The sequence below is a fragment of the Acanthisitta chloris genome, unplaced genomic scaffold (genome assembly GCF_000695815.1).
Source record: "Acanthisitta chloris isolate BGI_N310 unplaced genomic scaffold, ASM69581v1 scaffold35070, whole genome shotgun sequence".
NCBI lineage: Eukaryota > Metazoa > Chordata > Aves > Passeriformes > Acanthisittidae > Acanthisitta > Acanthisitta chloris.
The window spans coordinates 21499-42333 of NW_008651857.1; the positions used below are offsets into that span (position 1 = coordinate 21499).

General features: G+C 43.7%; 1 protein-coding gene across 1 annotated transcript in view; it reads left to right on the forward strand.

Moving 5' to 3' along the window:
* ACBD6 (acyl-CoA binding domain containing 6) overlaps positions 1-20835 on the forward strand; it is a gene marked incomplete at its 5' end in the record, with an annotated part of 77407 nt that overhangs the window by 14744 nt on the left and 41828 nt on the right. The window contains 3 exons of the mRNA XM_009074819.1: positions 4547-4629; positions 14131-14236; positions 20534-20623. Coding sequence (XP_009073067.1) covers positions 4547-4629; positions 14131-14236; positions 20534-20623 — 279 coding nt within the window. The remainder of the gene's footprint in view (positions 1-4546; positions 4630-14130; positions 14237-20533; positions 20624-20835) is intronic.

Below are 20835 nucleotides of genomic sequence, written 5' to 3' on the forward strand. Positions count from 1 at the left end.
CTTCTCTGTACCTTTCCTTCTGTGAGATTCAGGAGTGCCTTGCCCTACATATAAGTAGCTGTGTACCATTCTGTCCCAGCTAATCACTGAGGGTAAGTTCATTTGCATCTCTATAGCCAGTTCTGGCTCTTGACTTTGAAGTGGGTCGTTGGAATGAGCCATGGGTCTTGTTAAATCTGTTGTGGCCTGGTTTGTGTAGATTGGAACAAAGCTTGGGCTTGGAGCTGAAAAATGACACATCCCTGTCTTCAGGGATACAGCAAGAGATTGACCCACCAAACCAACCCCCATTGAGAAACTACTGCTCTTTCTCTAAAATCATAATTTTAATCCTGCTCCCCCAAAATACAAAAGGAGAAATGGATCATGCTGTGATCACGGGAGAGTTTTAAGACCAAAATAGAAAGTGAACTCAAAACCATCACAAAGAAAATGTTTGTCTCTCATTGTTTTGCATTTCCATAATGCTTAGCATGATAAAACCATCTTCCCTTTCTCCTTTATTTTTCAATCATCATTAGGCTTTAATGTTGTTAAAGCTTGTAAGTGAGTTTGAGCCACTGTCTTGTTGAAGAGAAGATGGAGCTGAAATTTTCAGTGAGGCACTGGACAGGGTTTTTAATGTGTCTGTCATTATATGTTAACCTCTGAACTGGGACACGACGTCTGTTTTATGGCTGACAACAATTTCAAAGTATACATCTTGACGTGGTGGATAAAGGAAGAAGGGGGAGTGGAGAAGAAAAAAAAGAATTAATGATGTTAGCAAATATTAGTCCCTGTATTTCCATTTTGTTCCGAAAGTGGTTGTCAGGCTGTGAGGCTGTAGGAGCAGCATTGCCAGTGACAGCCAGCGGGATGCGATTGTCCCTCGAATCGAGCCAGGCTTTTATTGACAAATACAGTGCTCCGAGGCAGGGATGAGGATGCTCTGCTGTCTGTTCTGGGAGGAGGGCAGCTCAGCTTTTCTCCTGTCATTCCTGGTGCCATTTGAGAAGGATAGTTCTGGGCTTAGTGGAGTTCCCTGCGCCAGGCGGTGAGCACGTCGGGAGTCAGGGGAGCTGAAAATGTCTCTCAATGAGTGCGTTTGCTGCATACCTAAGCACGTATTTGTCTGTGATTTATGCTGGCTTTGGTCAGCCAGATCCGCCCACCAAAGTTAACTGTCAGGAGCAATAGTGGCTTTGACATCAGCCTTAATTGTGCACAAGCCACAAAGAATCAGTGGGCAAGAATTAGAGGGAAACACAAGAAATTCCACTGTATCATCTCTTCCCTGATTCCTTGCATGCTGCTTCCTGTGCTTTGACACACAGGTGCAATCCTCCAGGGTTTCTTCATGTGCTGTCACAAATTCCTCTTCATTCCCACAGTTTTTAACTGGCAGTTTAAGAGCAAATCCCTCACTCTTGTGGAGCCCACAGTGATTTTACCTTTCCTACAGCACCTCACTTGCATGGTCCAGCTACAGATAGGACTGCTGTCATCTTTGTGGGATTCAGGTTGCAAATGATGGGAGCCTGGGATCATGTTATTTAACTGTCATTAGTTACATGTGTATCTGCAGTGCTTCTGGACAGCGCTGCCAGCAGTGGGAGAAATGGAGCTGGCTTAATTGAGAGCCACATAGTTAATTATTAGTGCCTTTTTAACGGAGGAGAGAGGAAATTTGCAGTGTCAGTTTTTAATTTCATTGTGGTTTGCAGGGTAATGCAACTTTAAACCCACCAGTCATTATTATCTGTGTATATTGAGCATTGGCTTTATCTTTCCAGCCCTAAAAGCCCTTTTGTGCTGTAGAAATGTCAAGAGATTTCAGAAGGAAAAGGGCATCTGCACATGACTGATCCCTTCAGCCAGGATGAGTGACAAATACAAACACTGGTTGCTGTCAGTACAATAGCTGTGACGTGGTTTGGAAGGAGCAACTGCTTCTGTCTCACCTTTTTTGTCACTGAGTTTGGTACGTTGTGCTTGGATATTGCATGTGAGTCCTGGCAGGCTGGGCAGCACAGATTTTGGAAGTGGGCAGATGAGCTCACGGATAGGCAAGTTGTCAAGGGCAGCTGGAAAGAAACCAGTTTGTGTCTGCATCGTGGCAGAGTTTGCATTTTTGTGAAGAAGCATTCCTTGTAGCTGGACAGATTCCCCTTGGGAAGTCCAGGTGGTGATGAATGGTGGAGCCATGATGCTTCCTTCATGGCTTTACAGAGTAGGGGCACACATTAAATCCTGAGAGAACAGCTGAATCTTTTCCTGTGCATCCTTCATAACCTTGCTCTACATATCGAGGACTGTGATGGAATAAGCTTGGTTCAACATCCATAAATTGAATATTGAGTTACCTATTTCTGTGTGAAAGAGATGAGATAAAAGCTACTTGGACGAAGTAACTTGTGTATGGATTAAAAGCCAGAGAAGTTTTTGCCTGAGCATTTTTGGGAAAGCCTTTATCGCTAAGTTTCCTGATGACCTTATGTGTACTCAATCAATGTGATTAATCTGTGGTAGAAATGCATTCGTTGTGCAAAGAAGGTGAACTTAATCCCAGAAACCTTTTTTTTTTTTTTTTACAGCTTCTGCCTCTAGAAAGATGAAATGTATTTTCTCAAGTGTTCTTTCTGACTTGGAAAAAAGCACCACCCTAAAACTGGAGTGGGAAGAGATAAGAATATAGATTAAAAAAGTTTTGTAGTTTCTGATGGTGGTTGATTTCTGTCCCTCAGTATCAAACAGGATAGACTGGTTGTGACTATAGCTTCATTGTGTAGGAATTACTCCTGCAGGCACTTGCAGATGATCTGAAATTAATTTTCTTCATAAGCGGTGTGGAAATAATTGATGGACAGTAAGGTTCTCTGCTAAATAATTTTTTAAGAGGGGCACTGCACTGTAAAGACTCTGAAGCCCTTTCCCTTCAGGAAAGGAGAACTTCATGTCACCTTCCACTCTAAATTAGAAACCTACATGCCATAGAATAGTTTTCAAAGCCAATTTCCTTTCCATTTTTTCTTACAAAAGAAGTACATCTGTGATACCTGCAAAGCCAAATATTATGGCTTTGGGCTGGTACAGGAGAGCTGAAAGGTGGAACTGGTTGGCTCAAACTGGGCAGCATATAGAAGTAAATGTATTATAGGGAAGCAGTAAATTGATTTCAGACAAAAGCAACCTGGGGGCAGGAAGAAAGACAAATGTAACCGTGTTTTATTTTTAAAAAATCAACATCTTTCTTGGTAAAATTATGATGAGACAGCAATGCTCTTCAGTATTGATTAGAGGGGTGGAGCATCCCTCCTGTAAGAAAAGCTGAGAGAATTGGGATTGTTCAGCTTGGAGAAGGGAGGGCTTTGGGGTGACCTGATTGCTGCTTTCCAGTACCTGAAGAGAACCTGCAAGAAAGATGTAGAGAGACTATTTACAAGGGCCTGGAGTGCCAGGACAAGGGGGAGTGGCTTCAATCTGAAAGAGAGTAGGTATAGTTTAGATATTAGGGAGAAATTCTTCCCTGTGAGGGTGCTGAGGCACTGGCACAGGTTGCCCAAAGAAGCTGTGGCTGCCCCATCTCTGGAAGTATTCCAGGCCAGGTTGGATGGGGCTTGGAGCAACCTGGGCTAGTGGAAGGTGTCTGAGCTCATTGCAGGGGGTTGGAATAAGATGATCTTTAAGGTCCCTTCCAGCCCATACCATTCTAGGATTCTGTCATTGTATGTATTGAAGCTACTGAGAGGCTGCTAGAGACTAGGACTCTGCATCTGATTTTACTCACCCTGGGCATGACAATCTCATCACAGAAAGCCACAGAACTGTGCACTGACAACAGCAAGTCACAATTAATGGGTTGATTTTACAAGGAGTTACTGCTGCAAACTGCAGACCAGTTTTGAGTGCTCCCCCAGAACCAGAGCACTGGATGTCCTAGAAGAGTTGAGGGTTCTAGCACCTTGTACCCCCTCATTGGGTCAGGCTCTCAGACAGCAGGCACTTAGCCTGTTGTGAGTCTGGCACCAATGTACAGTCAGGATCCCGAGCTGCAGGATGGTTTTGTGAAAAGGTAGGCCTGGGGCTCTGCATCGATCAATCATTATTCTAATTGTTCATTTCTATTATGGTGGGAATCATTCAGAATCCTAGAGTTCCTGGGAGTAAATCATTTGGAAATGCTGCCCATTATAAAATTTAATTTTAAATCTATATTAAATAGATTTATAAAGGCAAGCTTTGCAATCTAGTAACAGAACATTATGCTGCCTCACAGAGGCTCAGCTTTTGGGTCCTGAGGGGCCAAGACCAGGAGTGCTGTGGAGACAATGCTGTGGCTCACGGTGAGTGGGACAACGAGGCTGCCAAGGCTGCATTTTGGGTGACCTGCTGGGTCATTGGCTGAGAGATCCATCCAGCTGGTCCAGAGAGAGTAGGGTCTGCTGTGAAATGAACCTTCCAGAGGGCTGATCTCATCTCTGGGGCAGGGGAAGGGGTGGGAGACGACAGATTTCTGAGTGGGGTGGGAGCCAGGATGCTAGACCAATCTTTCTTTTTCTTTCAGACAACAGAGAAGAGGGGAAAGGAAAGCAAAACTGTATTTGGAGGCCCAGTCGTCAGCTCATTGTATCAAGAAGAAACAATCAGGTGATTATCTGTGCTGGAATTTGGTTAAAAACAGTATTTTTCTAATGTCGTTTTGTTAAGCTTTTTTTTTTTTAATATTGCACAAGTGTGGTGGCAACTACAACAGGATAATAAATGACAGGAAAGAACTTTTCAGGTCCATAATCATTTAAATCAATAACTGCCTGTATCATTGCCAGGTAGTAACCTTTCCCTAGCACAAGATGTGGGGGAAGGGCAAGGCTTCCCATTTTTCAGTTATATGGCTAAAAAAAAAGGTAATATTGGATATTTTTAATAGAAAGCTACTTGGACACTACCTTTTTCAAATAGTTACTTCTTTACCAATACATTCATTAGGGATTGTTCAGTGAAGGTTTTGGTGTTGGACAATGTTTGCCTTCAGGGAGAGTTTGTACCTTATATCAAATTAATTTTTTTTCTATCCTCTGCAGCTAGCAAAGCAGAAATGCATTTGCTGAACTAGAATGGCTGCTATTTAAAACTGTCAAGGTACAAGCAGTAAGTGACATCAGCTACTGAATAAGGACAGCTGGATTTTTTGTTTGGTTGGTGATTTTACTGCTCCAGACTATTAATCATGGGTATATTAACTTCAATACCTAAATGATTTTGTGGAGGATCTTTCACAGTACTGCATTATATTTTTAGTAAAAGTGAACAGTCAGAGAAGACCAAATTGTTGAGAAGTGTTTGCTGTCATGTTGCACTCACCCATTTACATGTATGTGATCCCATTTTTCACTGAGTGTCTTGCATCGTTTTAGTCCAAGGAAATTGAAAGTGAAACACTGAATTCTCTACACACAGCATCCCAGGCTTGCTGAGAACTTTCCCAAAAGGTTAAAACTCAACACAGCATTTCTTTGACTTGTCACAAAGTATATGAAAAATAAATCTGGGGCGGGTGGCTCCAAACCCTTTGCAAGGAGCTCAGCTGGGAATTGATACTGCTCTTGTGTGTAGGCAAATAGGATGTCAGTTCAGTGCTTGGCAGTAGTGCAAGTGTTTCCCTTGGGATTGCAATCCACTTTATAGTGAAGTGGAACAGCTGGCCAGGAATAGCCTTCTCCCTTTGCATGGAGAGCCAGCACATCTTTACCTTACCCCTGGACCTTGACCAGAGGTGATCAGGTGTGACCTTGGTTCAACATGCTGTTTGAGGAATGGTACATCTGCTAGCCACAAGCTCCCTTTTCTTCCCTGCTCTGTCAGTGTAGGTCTCAGCCAGCATCCCTGATCTCAAAGTTTGACCTTGTGGTTTAAATCCTGTTCAGGCTCTCCTTTTAGGAGTGGAACATGTCCCTGCAGTGCTGTCAGAGTCTTGGCTATCCCAAGTACTGCCTGTGCTCCTTCTTGGGTATGAAATACAGCACCATGTACAGAAAAAGAGAGTTTACTCTGGTTGGTTTGACTAGCCTAAATCTTGTCATATGTTTGGTTTTATTTCCATGAAAACACAGGAAGATAGTAATGAGCAAATGTCACCATCATCTCACCCACATGTAGGTTGTACAGCTTCATATTTCTCATTACTTTTGTCTACTGTTCATCCTCTTACTGGAACAGGGAATGAACATGTGCAAGCACAGGCACATCTCTAATAGTCCTAACTATAATAGTAAAAGCAGAGCCCTACACAGCAAAATTGACCCAGTACTAAACCTGGAAGCAGATGAGCCAAAGAAAAGTGGCTCTAAACATTCAGTTTGGTGTCCAAGTTTGTCTAGAGCATGAATTGGTTTGATAGATGTACCACTCACCTGAGAAGGGTGACTTTAGTGGGGCTCTGACTGGTCACTTAAAAGAACATAAGGTTAGCATTCAGTAACACTGCAGTGAATTTGTAAATAGAATTTAGTCTTGTAAAGATAAGGCATTTTCTGTGGAGGAAGAAAATGAAAAATTTTCAGGCGAAGGAAGAGTGAATAGCTTGAGACAACATAAACTTTCACACATTGATAGTTGTGGGTAAGTCCTGTGCTGTAAGTTCAGAGTGCACACATGTGCTACCTCAAAACCTAGTAGCTAAGGAAAGAAACTTTGATGGAGACTGTTTTATTGTCTCAGTTGTCTGTGATGGGTCAAGTGAAGCTTTACAACAAGCTTACAAAAATTGGAACATAAATCAAACCACTTTAGTTTCTGTTTTCCAGGCCTGTTGATAGGATAAATATTTTCTTGTTGCAAGACCATATTAAGGAAGCCCAGAACAGGGAAAATAAAACCTGTTTTTGTTTACTAAAAACTAAAACCCGAGTCCTCATCAGCCCTGAGTTCTGACAGACTGCTGAAAGCAATTTCTCAGCAGGCATTACCCTGCCAAACACAGCCTACCGTATGCCCTTTAGGATTCTGCTGATGTAAAGGCAGGAAAAGGCTGCTAATTTATCTGGAGCCCAGAGTGCTCACAACCTCACCTTGCACCAGGAGATAGACAAGAATGCAAGTGCAGAGTTTTGGAGGTTCACCTAAGCAGGTTCACTAGTTTTATTCTTACCAGAAGCTTTCGAACAGTTTATCAAGCGATTAACATCCTCCAAGCTGCTGCTGTGTGATAGGAAGAGGAGAGGTTTTGTTTGAAGTAGAATAAACCACTGGTTTGCCATCAGCAGTAGTTACCAAGCAAGGCAGCAATGCATTTACTGAACTAGAATGGCTGTTATTTAAAACTGTCAGAGCTGTTGCTTTCAAAGTGAGTGTCTAAAATTATGCATAAATAATGCTTACGTTCCTTTTGTGGAATGAAATCCATGGGTTCTAGGATGCAGATCTGTAAATGTTGGACAAAGTGGAGTTACCATACCCTGCTCTAAAGTGGATCAGCAGTAGAAAGAACTCGGATGGTGCCAGGGCTGATTTTTACCTTATCACTAATTATCTTGGATGTTTCTGCTTTGAGAAGAAGATAGAAAAATGTTCAGTCTGGCTCGCAGAAGTACATTGCACTGATTCCAAATAAATTCAAGAGCATCCATAGAAACAGGTTATACCGATCTAATTAAATCAATTTAGAGAGAGATTCGGTTAAATCAGTGCAATTTGTGTGTTCATAGATCAATCCTCAAATCAGGAGAAGGTCTCTGGGGCTAATGAGGCGTAGCAGTTATTTACTTTGGGGTGCTGGGCACCGGTCATCAATTAGGAGTCATTAATAAACCCTGGCAATAAAGAGCTCGAGTACCCCTGTGAGTAATGGGGAGCAGTTGCAGGATGTATTAGCATAGTGCTCTGCCTCTGGGTTTCTCTGCAAATCACTTATCTCCCCTCGGGCATTGCATAGAATCCTGTGTGCTGGTGTCTGATGATGGGACTTGGAGGTTCCCCTGGAAGGAAAGATTTAGAAATTATCTGTGATTTCAGGCTGGGTATAGTGATGTTTTGGGGCTTTTTTTTTTACTGCTACATAAAGCTTTATGTCTCTTTTCTGGTCTTATTACCAGAACAAAGCAGTCGTAGTGGAGCTCTTTCATGATCAAATCGCTATAATTAGAGTTTCACAAACCTGGGAAATGAGCAGTGAGATGAGGTTGACTGATGTGTTACCAGTATAAATCTCATCCAAGACACAAACTGAGAGACATTCCAAAAATACCACAGCCTTGGAAACTCAGTTCTTTTTAGTATTTTTTTTTTAAGTTGGGGCGAGGAGGAGGCAGTTTATAAGTGTTTTCAGCAAACGAGAGCATTGACTTGGCAGGTGGAGAGTGAGAAATAATGTTGCCAAATATCCATCTCCCTTTCCACTTCCACTGGAGGAGCTGTGCTGCACCATGCCACAGGCTGCTTCCACATGGTCTCGGCATGCCAGGATGGGAATGACATCCCCCAGTCACCACTGAGGCCTCCATCCTCTATGCTTTCCATATCTGCCATCCAGAGAATGCTGAAGAAGCCCTTTTCTGGTAGAAACTTCCACCCTTCCTCCTAAGTCTTGGGAGCAGCCCCAGTCACGAGTGGGGCTCCATTTAGGATCAGGGCACAGAGTGGGCACCCCTGGTGGTCGGGCCCTGCCTGATGCCATGCAATCTATCAGAATTGTATTAATCCCACTAACGCAGTCGCCATCTGGCCGCGCTGCCGGGCCGGCGCGCGCGAGCCCCCGTGATGGATGGCCCTGGGAATTGATTAGTTGTTGTGCGAGACAAATGAACTGTTTTGGCAGAAAATACCAGAGGTCGCTGCATGTGGTCAGGCACAAAGGCTGCTGAATTTTAAAGAGCTGCTTCCAGCATCCATTGCAAGGATGATGCTTCGGAGCAGCCACGGCTTTTGAGAGCAGCCCAGCGCTCCGGAGCATGGTTGGGATTTTGTTGCCTCCCTCCAGTCCTACTTTTAGGAACACCAGTGCTGGAAATGAGCGCAGAGCTGCAGGGATGAGCATCCTTGCCGTGCTGGGAATTACAGGCTCGTGCTGGTGGTGTGTGTGGCTGCACCACAGATGTCTGTCGCTCACATAAACGCTGGGCTGTGCAATCCCTGCGGAAGAGCTTTGCCGGTTGTGCCGAGCCCAGGCAGCCGTGGAGCCTCCTGAACAAAACACCTGCGGGTCCAGGCAGCTGGGGTTGGGGTTTTTTTTCAGGTCAGTGTTATTTAGAAGTGGATGCTCTCCTGGTGATGTTCAGCGGGTAAATCTCTGGCTTCAAGATGATTGCCAAGTTTATTGCTTCCCCCCTTTTTGTTGTCCTCGGGGCGGTGACCCTTGGGGCTTTGCTTTGTTGTGCAAAGGGACGGCTAGGCTGAGGTTTGCCTTCCCTTTGGGAGAGCCCATCCTTCAGTGGCAGCTCCTGGTTGGGGTGGGGGTTTTCACGGCCCCCTCCTCTCCGGTGTTGCCGCTAATCTAGCAAAGTGCGTGCGGCGGGTGGGGAATTGGATGACACATGTCTCGCGGTGTCCCAGTGGCTCTCAGAAGACAGCACAGGAGTGTGCCTGCAAGTGGGCAACACTTCCCTCGGGATGGCCTGCCCGTGCAAAATAAACTTGAGTTATGGATTTATTCAGCTTGTAAAACCTCAGCTGGCATAAATAATTGAGAAAGCAAAGGTTTGTCTGTGGTGCGTACCTCAGGGACCCACTCCTGCCTCCCTCCCTCCCACCACCCTTTCTTATGAAAATGATCCCAGTTGCACTGATAGATAATAACAACACCAAGCAATTAAAAGCTATGGGTGGCTGGAGAGAGGAGAAAAGGTTCAGTTAATGAGCTTTTCCTCTTCCCGTGCCCAGGAGAGCCTCAGAAGTGACGAGGCGATTAAAGCAAAGAGATAATTATAGATTATGTGAAAATGGGTCCCTTGGGGGCTGAGGGCCTTGACATAAACAGTAAGTGTTGTGAGTGTCTCTGGGCTCCCCGTGCTGCCTGCTCCGCTCCGCCGCGCTCTCGCTCGCGCCGCAGACCGTGCCAAGCAGACGGGCAAAGCCACCTGTTAGCGGCACCCGGGGCCGCTCCGCACGGTGTCCACTGGGACACGGCTTGGACCAGCCCTGGGAAAAGGGGAGAGGACACCCAGAGTAGAAGCTGATCTCAGCCCTTCGCCCTCAGCGTTGCGCTGGAGGTAACCTGCAAGGGGGGGAGAAAGGGGATGGGGCAAACCTGGAGGATGTTCTCTGCGCAAGGGTAGAATGTCTGAGTTTCAGGTCTCTGCTGTGCCCTTTGCACTGGCAGTCTGGGTGGCTGTTTAGAAAGCAAGGAGGTTTACAGCACTCCAGGTAAGAAGGAATTGAAGCCTGATGAAACAGCAGCAGGTCTTTCCAATGTTTTAAACCATTGGCTCCACAGGTGTGTTTCGGACACCTTACAGAGAAGGTGTGTGAAGCCTTCCAAGCTTGGAGATGGCTTGGTTTAAGTTCTTCCACATCCTTTTATTCAAGGATGGAAAAAGCTGCCCATGTTTACTTGCAGGCAACAGGTATGCTTCAACTCATCGTTAAATTAGAATTAGCTTCTCTTACTGGGGAAAAGCAGAAAATAGCTTTGGGGGCTGAACGTGTATCAGCAAGGGAGAAGAGAAACCTTCTGGCTCTCCTCAGGAAATAGATGTAAACACACTCACTGCCTTTACTGACAGTCAAGTAGTTGCTGACTTGAAGTCTTCTTTTTAGCTCAACAGCCTGACACAGAAAGAAAATTGCATCCAAGTCTTCATTTCAGCTATAGGTTTGAAGTAATTGTGCACATCTCAATCAGGTTGAGTTTCATGGTCTTTCCTATCTATTCAGATGTCCTGAATATTGTATTTTTTACATGCATTGAGATTTGCCTCAAAATACTGATAGAAATGCTATGGGTTCTGTCTCCCATAACATTATCTGAGCAATGTCTTTGCACCGTCACTTAGTTCTGTACTTTCAGTGTCTGTTTTTACACTGTTTCTGCTGGTTTCTGGGCCTTGCTGCTGACTCCTACCAGTTTTATAAGGAGTGCAAATTCCTCCTAGGAATAGGTGTGATAAAAACACTGCATCCTTTTCATTTCTTTATAGTTACTACGGTGGAAGGATTATTCAGCACGTACACATACACACACGTGAAATAAAGGGAGGGAAAAAACTGAGTTGCCAAGTTTGCATGCTCCATGTCTTATTTGTCCTGTGTGGTTTTGAATGCAAAGTCAGCAAATTACAGTACCTTGTCTTTATTCCATTCACACCATTCAAGGGGAATGTTTTCCCTAGTTTTGGTCCCTCCAGAAATCTGGTTTTAACTCCTCTGAGCTCTTTTCTCAGTTTCCCTTCCTGGTTTTGGCATGTGACTAGATCAGGTTGTTTTAAATGTCTGGAGTGCAGCTTCACAGGACTATTTTATTTGTAGGTAAAATATCTTTGTTGTGACTGTATGGACTTCCCTTGAATCTGTTCAGGAAAGGGCTTGTTTCTCTCTGTTAATATTTATAGAAAAGTTGGATATAATATATGCTCATTTTTTTAAAGGGGGCATCAGGAGCAGAGGAATGGTTTAAAGCTCGAGAAATAAATGCAGAGTAGAAGTACGAAATTTCCCGAAACCTTGTGTTCAGGTAGGGAAATTGGTATTCTGGATTAATTCCATTGTGGAGACTTCTGAAAGAAAAGTGGTTTTTTGGAAGGGGGATATATAGAGCATTTACAGAGTTGGTTATTCCAGCAAGCTAAATCATATCCAAATAGCTGTGTCAGGTCATTTTCGCCTTACAGACAATAATATCCTTGGGAAAGGACTGTAAAAGTCCTGTCTGGAGGCTGTGGTGGGCAGATGGCCTGGTTTGGGTACATCAGGGTTGCTGTGCCCTCTCTGCTGGCACAGACCCTGTACCCAGGCCCCGTGGAGCACAGTCAGGTGCTTTATTGCTGCCACGTACCTGCTGGTACCTCTGGTGCTGCCATGTGAGGTCCCTTGGGGTCTGCAGCATGTGGAAGTGCTGCTGCCCAGGCTGAGCTGGTGGCATCACTGCCAGGGATGAAGGGCACAGCCCAAGCGTGTGGCTGTGACATGGCAAATCACCCAGGAGTGGCTGAGAATGGTTGTGGACTTCTCTAGCAAGGAGAGACTGGTCTCTGCTTTGGTGTCACGGAAGAAAGAGTGACCTGTAATAAATGAGGAGTGTGTGGCTGTTCAATGGGGGAAAAGCTGCTGGAGCCAAGTTACTGTGCAGTGTTCTCCCCAAAGGCTGCTGTCAGCAGCCAAGGGTGTGTTGGAGAGGTTGGGCTAACAAGGCAGGACTAGAGGGACTTCCCAGCATATCAAATCAGCCCTTGTTAGTAGGGGCAGGCATGTCTCGTGACCTCCATCATGAGTCTGTCAAGCTCCATCTCAAGCAATATAAGCTTTTGCCTTTTCAAATCCTGCCATGAGGTTCTTTTTTTCCCCAGAATTCAAGGCAATTGTATCTAAAGCATTCAGGGATCCGTTTCCCAGGAGCTTGTGTGTAGCCAGCAGACAAGACCTCCAATGAATGAGTTCATGAGAGCCTGGTTAGGAAACTGGGAAACTTCCGTAACATCCATAGGCCTAAATACGGAGTGTGAAATCTTGTGTGGCTTCCAGCTCTTCACTAGAAAGGTGCAGCTCAGCTCCCTGCAAGGAATGCATGCATACAAAGAGTAGGAGTGATGTGCAGGAGAATGGTCCTCCTAAGGGAGCAAGGTGAGAGGGAGGTCAGAGCAAGTGATGCTAAGGAGAAAGCAGTGATCTGCTGCTGGAGATGACTATCAGCACTTTTGCCCACCTTTTTCTGGCACTGAGGAAGGAAACTGGTGCTTGAGGTCTGAAGAATTAGGATTACTTAGTAAGCTAGATGCATAACAATAAAAGATTAACTCAGAGTTGTGTCATGGAGCTCTGCCTGCCCTGATGGGAGCAGAGGACATGGTCTTGGTGACAATGGTATTTTCTTTTTTGAGACTACAGGTTGAAGAGCATCACTTTCTCTTTGTAACCCATTGCTCAGAAATGCAAATAGTATTTAGGTTTTACTTTTCCTTCCTCTGACATTCTTTAGCCTGTGAGTCCTCCTAATTGTATGGGTAACTTCCTCTGAGGCTGTCAGGTCTGAGTTCTGCTGAACATCCAGATGGTCTTGAGTTAAGGTGATTGAAAACTGGGGATGTCATGTGAGGCAACGACTTTGTGCTTAACTCCTGTGAAACTGCCAAGTCCTGCAGCAGCACTGATGGGTTCATTTAAACCATAGTTTTTATTTGGAGACTAGAAAGAGGTGGGAGTATCTGGGCTTTGGCTTACTTCTAGAAAACCAATGACTTCTCTTTTTTTACTCCTTACTAGCAACACAATGTATCAGTGTATTTATACCTAAAGGTATTATTCTTTTAGGAATCTGTGAAAGGTCTTAGCTTCAACAGAGGTTCTGTTTGATGGCTGGTAGGAACAGAAGATTTACTGTGTTTGAAGCCAGAGTGTTGGGCTTAGCTCTAGAAGAAGCTACAGGTGTAACTCAACAGGTGTCAGATCAAATTGTGTCACCACGACTTGATCTTTCTGCCTACAAGCAGTCCTCAGCAGGTACATGCTGATGTTATATCCAGGATCCATCCTGTATTCAGCCAGGGAGGGATTGCTTCACTTGTGTTCTGTTTTGCTGTTTTCTCCAAGCCACATTAGTGGGCACTGTCCGAGATGGATGGCATCAGAAGGGGCTTTGGTGTGACTCAGAGTGGCTCTTACCTGAAGAGCAGCTTTAGCCTTTTATCTTCTGTGGGATTGCAGTGATTTATACCAGGACTGGAACATGGATTTTGCTGGCTAACTTCATACATTTCTGGTGCCATTTCATAGGAGTAATCTGACTTTTGTCCTGAAATAATACTGTTAAAAACACCTTTGTTTTTCTAGGAATCAAGACATTCTGTCTCTTATCCTGGGAGAAAACCCACATTGTTCTACATGTGCAATATTAGGAGCCTGTTTCAGTCCAGTGGTAGCATTGAAATGTCTGTAGTAGATGTACCTGTGGCCTTTGTGTTGTGCAGTAACATGGTGCTTCTTTTGCTTTTGTTTCCTGAATAGGGAAGAGGACAAGAACATCTTTGATTACTGCAGAGAAAACAACATTGACTATGTAACCAAAGCCATTCAGTCAAAAAAAGTGGATGTGAATGTCACAGATGAGGAGGTATGGAGAAAAAGAAAATTACCATCAACTTTTTAATTGTTTTGTGTATTAATTCAGTGCCACTCTGTTTTAACATTCGCTGGTTAGGATTGTTGTAACAGGTGCTACAACAGTTGGGCAAACACTTGTGAGAATCTATTTGCAAACAGCTTTCCACCGGGTTTCTAGTCATGTGGATGTACTAACTGTGATGCTGTTGCATATCAGAAACTTAGTTTTCAAGTTATTTTCAACCAGCGGCTACTTGCAGAATAAGATCTGAATGCCTCTCTTTCCCCACTTTGTACACTAAATGTGATCAAACAGAAGCAGAAAGTGAGGGAAATGGCTGTTTTAACAAAGTTCATCATTCCCAAGTGGAGGACACATAAGTGACACTTCTTTCCAGCTTCACAAGTACAGTGACATCATCAATCTTTCTCTGCTCACCAAACTCAAAACACCATTTCCCCACAGGGAGGTAATACAGAGGTGCCAGAAACCCCAAGAAAAAGATGTGTCTAAAACTGTGAATTGGTTTGATCCTTCTCTTGGTCCAAGTAATCACCTGGTGTGGACAGTTCCCTGTTCGTCCTTCAGGAACTGGCAGTACCAGGTTTGTCACCTTGGGTTTGATGCTTGCACACTGCCACCTAGCCCTGCTGCTGGTCCAGCCTGTGCACAGCTCCTTCTGCCTGCTGCCTTCCAGCACATTGTGTTTTGGTGAACAGATGAAGTGCTTAGACATTCATAGACTGAGACGCCACAAATTCAGTTGGGTTCTCCTGTAGCTCTAAGCAGATTTCTGCCCTCTGAGCCATGACAGCCCCGGCTGGGGCTCTGCATGCTGATGGCAGGGCCTTTTATTATTAATCAGGAATTCATGTGAATTAATTTTCAGAAGAGAAGGAGGGAGTGTGTTCACAAGCAGGGCTGGAATTTCACATCATAAATTCAATGAACTGAAACTGTCATGTGCCACACAGTCACTGCCACAGTGCTGTTACTGAGCTCCATCCCTCCTCCCACCCATCACAGGTTACAGAAGGAAATGTCCAGGGTAGAATACAGCTGGAGTGCTTTCCTTAATAAAATCTCATTTGTGGGATGCAATAAGTGTAAAACAACCTCATGTTAGCGTTGCTTTGTTTCCACTGGCAAGGTGCTCTTCTGTAGTTAGCTGTGTTCAGGAGCTTGTGCCTTCCTTCCAGCTCAAGCACAAGATGTGCTTGTTTCAGCCAGTGAAATTTTGGGGTTTGAATTTAAAAAAGAAAAAGCAAAATATTTTGTGAAAGATAACTGAAATATCCAAACTACATAAGTGTTTTGAGCCAGGCTCAAAAACTGCCAGGTGACGTCCATCCTTCTTGGGAGTTCTCCACAAGTCCCTGATGTAGGAGAAGTCCTATTTCTAACTAATGGGTATTAGCCCATGACTATTGCAGAGTATGGAATTGCTTCAGCACAAGCAGGAGCCAAAAACCTCCTGCCTATCTGTGAAGGGCTCATGGGAAGACTATGAAGGAGATAGATGAAAATCTCACACCCTCAGTGATTTTTGGTGTCCCCAAGCCGAAGGGACAGGGAAGTAAGAACCCTTTTTAGCAATGCTGCCTTCCTTAGGCTGGAGTTTGGCTTATTTCATGATATGTTAAGGAGATAAAACTGATGTCAGTGTTGTGTGGTATCCAGCATGTTCTTCCCAGTCTAGAGGGTAGCTTATTTCCCAATATCATGCAGCTTGATTGAAGTTTTAGGACCCACTTTAGACTAGAGATAACCCAGACGGAGCCTTTCGTGCTGTGAAGTGTATGCAAGCATAATCTTGTCACTTTTATTAACTATTTTAGTGTTCCTGTGGAAATACATCCTGCCACATCCAAAAAGCTGCCTCACCTGGCCTCTGAACATAACTCACATTGTCAGTCCTTTGATTTAAATGCCTGTAAATGTAAAATGGCAGCAAGGATATACACAAAGAGTTAACTTGTTATGAAGAAAACCTACCAAAGCATCAAATAGGTTCGTGCTAAGCTGCAAAGACACTCAGCTCAGCTTTTCCTTGGACAATAAAGATGTGGCTGAGGTTGTAGGGTGCTTAGATTTGATTTTTATGGTATGTGGTAGAACTGCATCTAATTGTATTCCCCCATTTTGTGCAATCCTGAGAAAAAGTTAGCGAAAGGAGAAAAGAAATCAAGAATAAAAATGTAAAATGTGAACGAGCTAACTTACTTGAAGCAAAAGGATTTCAGAAAGGGCAACAGAAGATTTGGGGGGTTAGGTAGATGCAGTTAGAAACTTCCAAAGCACAAGTGACCTTCTCTTCATTCAAGCATTCAAGCCAGCATACCTGCTAACAGTTTGGATATAATAAACTTCAATTTGGAATTAAACAAAGGATCTAATGACAGTAATCATGTCCAAGCTTCCATTTACTGTATCTAAATTGCCCAGAGTTCAACAGAATAGCTTGCATTCACTTACAAGAAGTAGCACAGACCAAACCAACCTGTTTCCCTTGCGTATGTCAGCAGGACTAATGGAATAAGAAATGGACTGTGGCTGTGAAGTCACCCCAGGCACATCCTAGGAGTGTGGCTTGCTTGCTGCCTCTTTGAGAACAGTCTTTCTTCACCTTCTAGCAAACCAGGAGCTGCTCAAAGGCAGAGATGAGTTGCTTTTGTAATTTGTGCCAAGGACTGTGGAGGTTGTAGCTAGATAATTTTTTTGTAATTGTTGGAGAAATCCCAGTAAACAAACATGTTACCTGTGTGTAGTGTGTAAGCCCTTGCCAAAATGTTAATGAAAGGCATCTGACATGATGCTCACTTAGTTCCTGGTCCTCGTGCCTTTGACACAGCAAGTGCCAAATTGGTGCCAGCTTGCCAAGGAAAGGACTTGGGGGCGTGGAATGTATTTGAAGAAGGATCTCATACTTCTGGATTTACAGGCTTGCTCCCATTAGAAAAACTTCACCAAATGTTTCAGAGCTCTGAAAGTGATTTATTTCCAAATCAAGTTTACCTGTATAATTGCAACAACAGCCCTTCCATTCACTGTTCCTGCTGTCACAGGGGATGCAGCCATTCTCTAGGTACCTGTCTCCTCTTAATTACCACTAATAAAACACTTGCCACAGGTTAGAGTGGCTCATTGCTGTACAGCCATTACAGCTGCAAACATCGTGCCTAGAAGTATAGCTTCATATTGTAGCACATCCATTCGGTTTGGCTTCGTTCTCCCCTTTCTCTGCACTGGCTAATTGATGTGAAAATCATTCCCATCCGTTTGTCTGCTGAGAGTCGGTATATCAGAGACAAATCCCTGTCCTGTGCTTTGTTTGTGAACACCCTGTGACTTGGAGCTGAACAAAATTGATGTGCTGTTGGCTTGAGAAACTGCTGCAGAAGCTGGCCAAGCTGGCAGCGGTGAGCCAAGCAAAGCACACAAGATTTAAGAGGCAGGGTTAGTGCACTGGGGCTATTTTTATGCTTTTTTTTTTTTATTAAATACTTCAAAGGCAGGGGAAAATGCATCCTCTCAAGTAACTTCTGCAACAACTGTTGTGTCTGAATTGCAGGGAGGGAGAACCTGGATGTTTGATTGCGTCTCGTTGAGACCTCACTGCTGCAGTGCTTTCCTGTACAAAATTATTCGTGTGGCTTTGAGTCTCTCACTGCTTAATGAAACAGTCGTGTGGGAAGTGTTTTGGGAAAGCTCAATCTGTGGCTCTTAAGATTCTGCCATGTTATTTAAACACACTAACATGTTATGTGCTGATACAAAGCAGCAGCTCTGCAGACTAAAGAATTTTGATGTCCATGCTATACAAAGACTTGGACTGTGTATTTAGTTTAAATTTGTCTTATCTCAGGTTTATTTTAAGACATGGAAAACAAGTGGACTTTGTAGTTGTGTAGCTGCCTAAGTATGTTATTCGAACAGTTGACCACTATTAGTTTATGTGATGCCATGCAAACAGTGGTGAGTATTATCTAGTTTTTATAGAATCATTAAGGTTGGAAAATACATCTCAGATCATTGAGTCCAACCATTTTAAATACAACTTTCTTACTTTTTGCTATGCAGTAAGTAGCTTGAGATTCCTCTGCAGGTATCTTTGCTTCCACATCTCATGGTGTGCTCTTGCACGGAAGGTCTCCAGAGTCCCTTACGCCCTGTGGTGAGGGCATAACATGCTGCAAGGATGCAGACATGTCTTGGGTGGAACGTGTTAGCTCTTTAATAGTGCACAATTACAATGCAGAGCCATTTAAGACACTAATTAGAAAATATTGTATCCATTTAGAATTGCAGAGAAAATATATAGGTAAGCAGAGTGTAATTACCCAAAGTGGAATTGGCCCAAGACTTGAAATCCATACTCCTGCAAATAGCACAAGGAGATTTTTAATGACTATAGATGATCAGGCTTCAGGTTTTTTTGTCTTGTTCAAAAGGCAATATGTGCAGCAGAAGCAGCATTCCAGTGTCATGGCAGGACTGGTTGCACAGTGCTGCAGTATCCCTGAGCTGTCAGAATTAACTGTTGGGTGTCCTTTAGTGCTCTCAGCCAAGTTCAGCCCAAATAAAACATGATTCTGCTTGTCCAGACACAACCACCATATTTTACCCACTAATTTGTAATGTGAATTTTGATATAAAAGATAGAAATGCCTTTATTTTGTCATATAATTGCACAATAATTACACTTGTGTAGTTACAATATTATTCCTCTACGCATCTATCAAGAAACTGGAATCAACTGTTGAAGCATTTATTGCTGTTGTGCATATTGCAGATAGTACTTCTTTCTTTTGACATAGACATCTGTGGCACGAAAAAATTTGGTGTTTGTCCAACTGAAATCTTAAGTAATTACCAGTCCAGAGTTGAGTTAAGGATGCTAAACATGAATTAAAGGTCTCTCCATGTTTACCAATTGTTTTAACTTGTACTCTTTAACGCTTGTAGACTTTGATAGTGGCATTGAGTGCAAGAACATGAATCATTAAGTGGCCCATGGATGTCATCAGTGCTTCCATGGAAAGTCACTGTCAGAAAATTCATTCTAATTCAAGGTTAATTAGTGTAACATTAAAGTTATGCGTTACAAAAGTTAATTACTTGCTGGGTCAAAAAGTGTGCATTTCCTGACTCAAAATCATGTTTTACCTCTGCTGCCCTGCCCAAGAATACTCAGCAGAAGCAGCATGAGCTTCGGTCGCAGGTGTCTTCTGCCCCTCCTGCTTTCTGGCACCATGGTTGGGAAATTTGGCTCACAGTTCCCATTAGCAGATAAATGAGTTGCTCACCTTGTTCCCCACAGCTCTGTTGAGAGATTTATAACCAGGCGTGGGCTAATCTAACTGATTTCATCTCTCAGGGTCTGTGAATGTTTTCTGTGACACTAGAAAACACAGGTTAGTCGGATGGTATCATAGCTTGAGGGGGTGATTCCTGGTTAGCTACAGGGTGGTTTCCAAGGAATCCACTTCAAGTGTGCCAGACACCATCCTAAATCAGGAGAGGCTGATCAGAACAGTAAGTCTAACTTACTAAGTGTACATAGTAAACAAAGAAGAAAACCTGTCGCAAACCACTTTGAGCTACATTTCTCAGGGCCCCTAAGCTACTTCCCATGTTCTTGGCAGGCAGAAGATCTGAACTTTCATTGCATCCCTTCCCATGGTGGCATATAACTGTAGAAAGGGGATGGGAAGAAAAGTGTGGAGGTTTGGGAGAGGCTGGAGGCATGGATGCAGCAGCCCAAGTTGCAGAGCTGAGAGGGGACAGCTGTGGGGGATGCCTGTCCAGATGGCCAGTTCTGATCTTCTCTTGCAGCAGGGGCAGGACCCATGGGTTGAGTGTTTTGGATCTGCCAGAGGAATGAGCTTTTGGGGACTTGGTGTCCAGGTGACTTAGGCAGCATTGAAAATCCAACCCTTGCTGTGTAAGTCATTGCTCCCAGAAAATCTGAGGTGGTAAAATCCCAACTCTGTATAGGAAAAAAAATCATATATGGCTCCTGTGTTTCGTGCTTTGCTGCTTTTCCCTTCTAAACTTTTTCCTGGCATGTGGGTTTGATGCTAAATTAATGAAAAAATGAGCTATGCGTCCCTTTTAACATTTCTAGGATTATTTCTAAGTCCGAATCACAAGCAATAGTAAGTTACATACTAATATGAGCTTTTCATGTTTATATTTTCTAAGCCTCTGTTGATTTTGTTATTTGTGCTCAACACTTAATAGCAAAACTGATTCTCCATGGGGTTTTTTTCCTTGGCTTTGTTAATTTTCTCCTGGCTGTTACAGGGCCGGGCTCTGCTCCATTGGGCATGTGACAGAGGACACAAGGAGCTGGTTTCAGTACTGTTACAGCATGCTGCTGATGTGAACATCCAGGTAAGAGGGGCATAAAAAGGCATTTTTGATTGATGTGTTATGTAGCCTCCTGACCAAATGTTTCATGTGAAACTGAACTCTTCCAAAACTCCATAGCAAGTTCTCTCAGGGCACTTACTACGGAGAGGAACATCCAAAAAGGTAACCTAGGAAAAATAACAGGGTTTGGTTGCGTGAAATACATATTCCTAAGAGGCCTTTCTCGGTTCCTG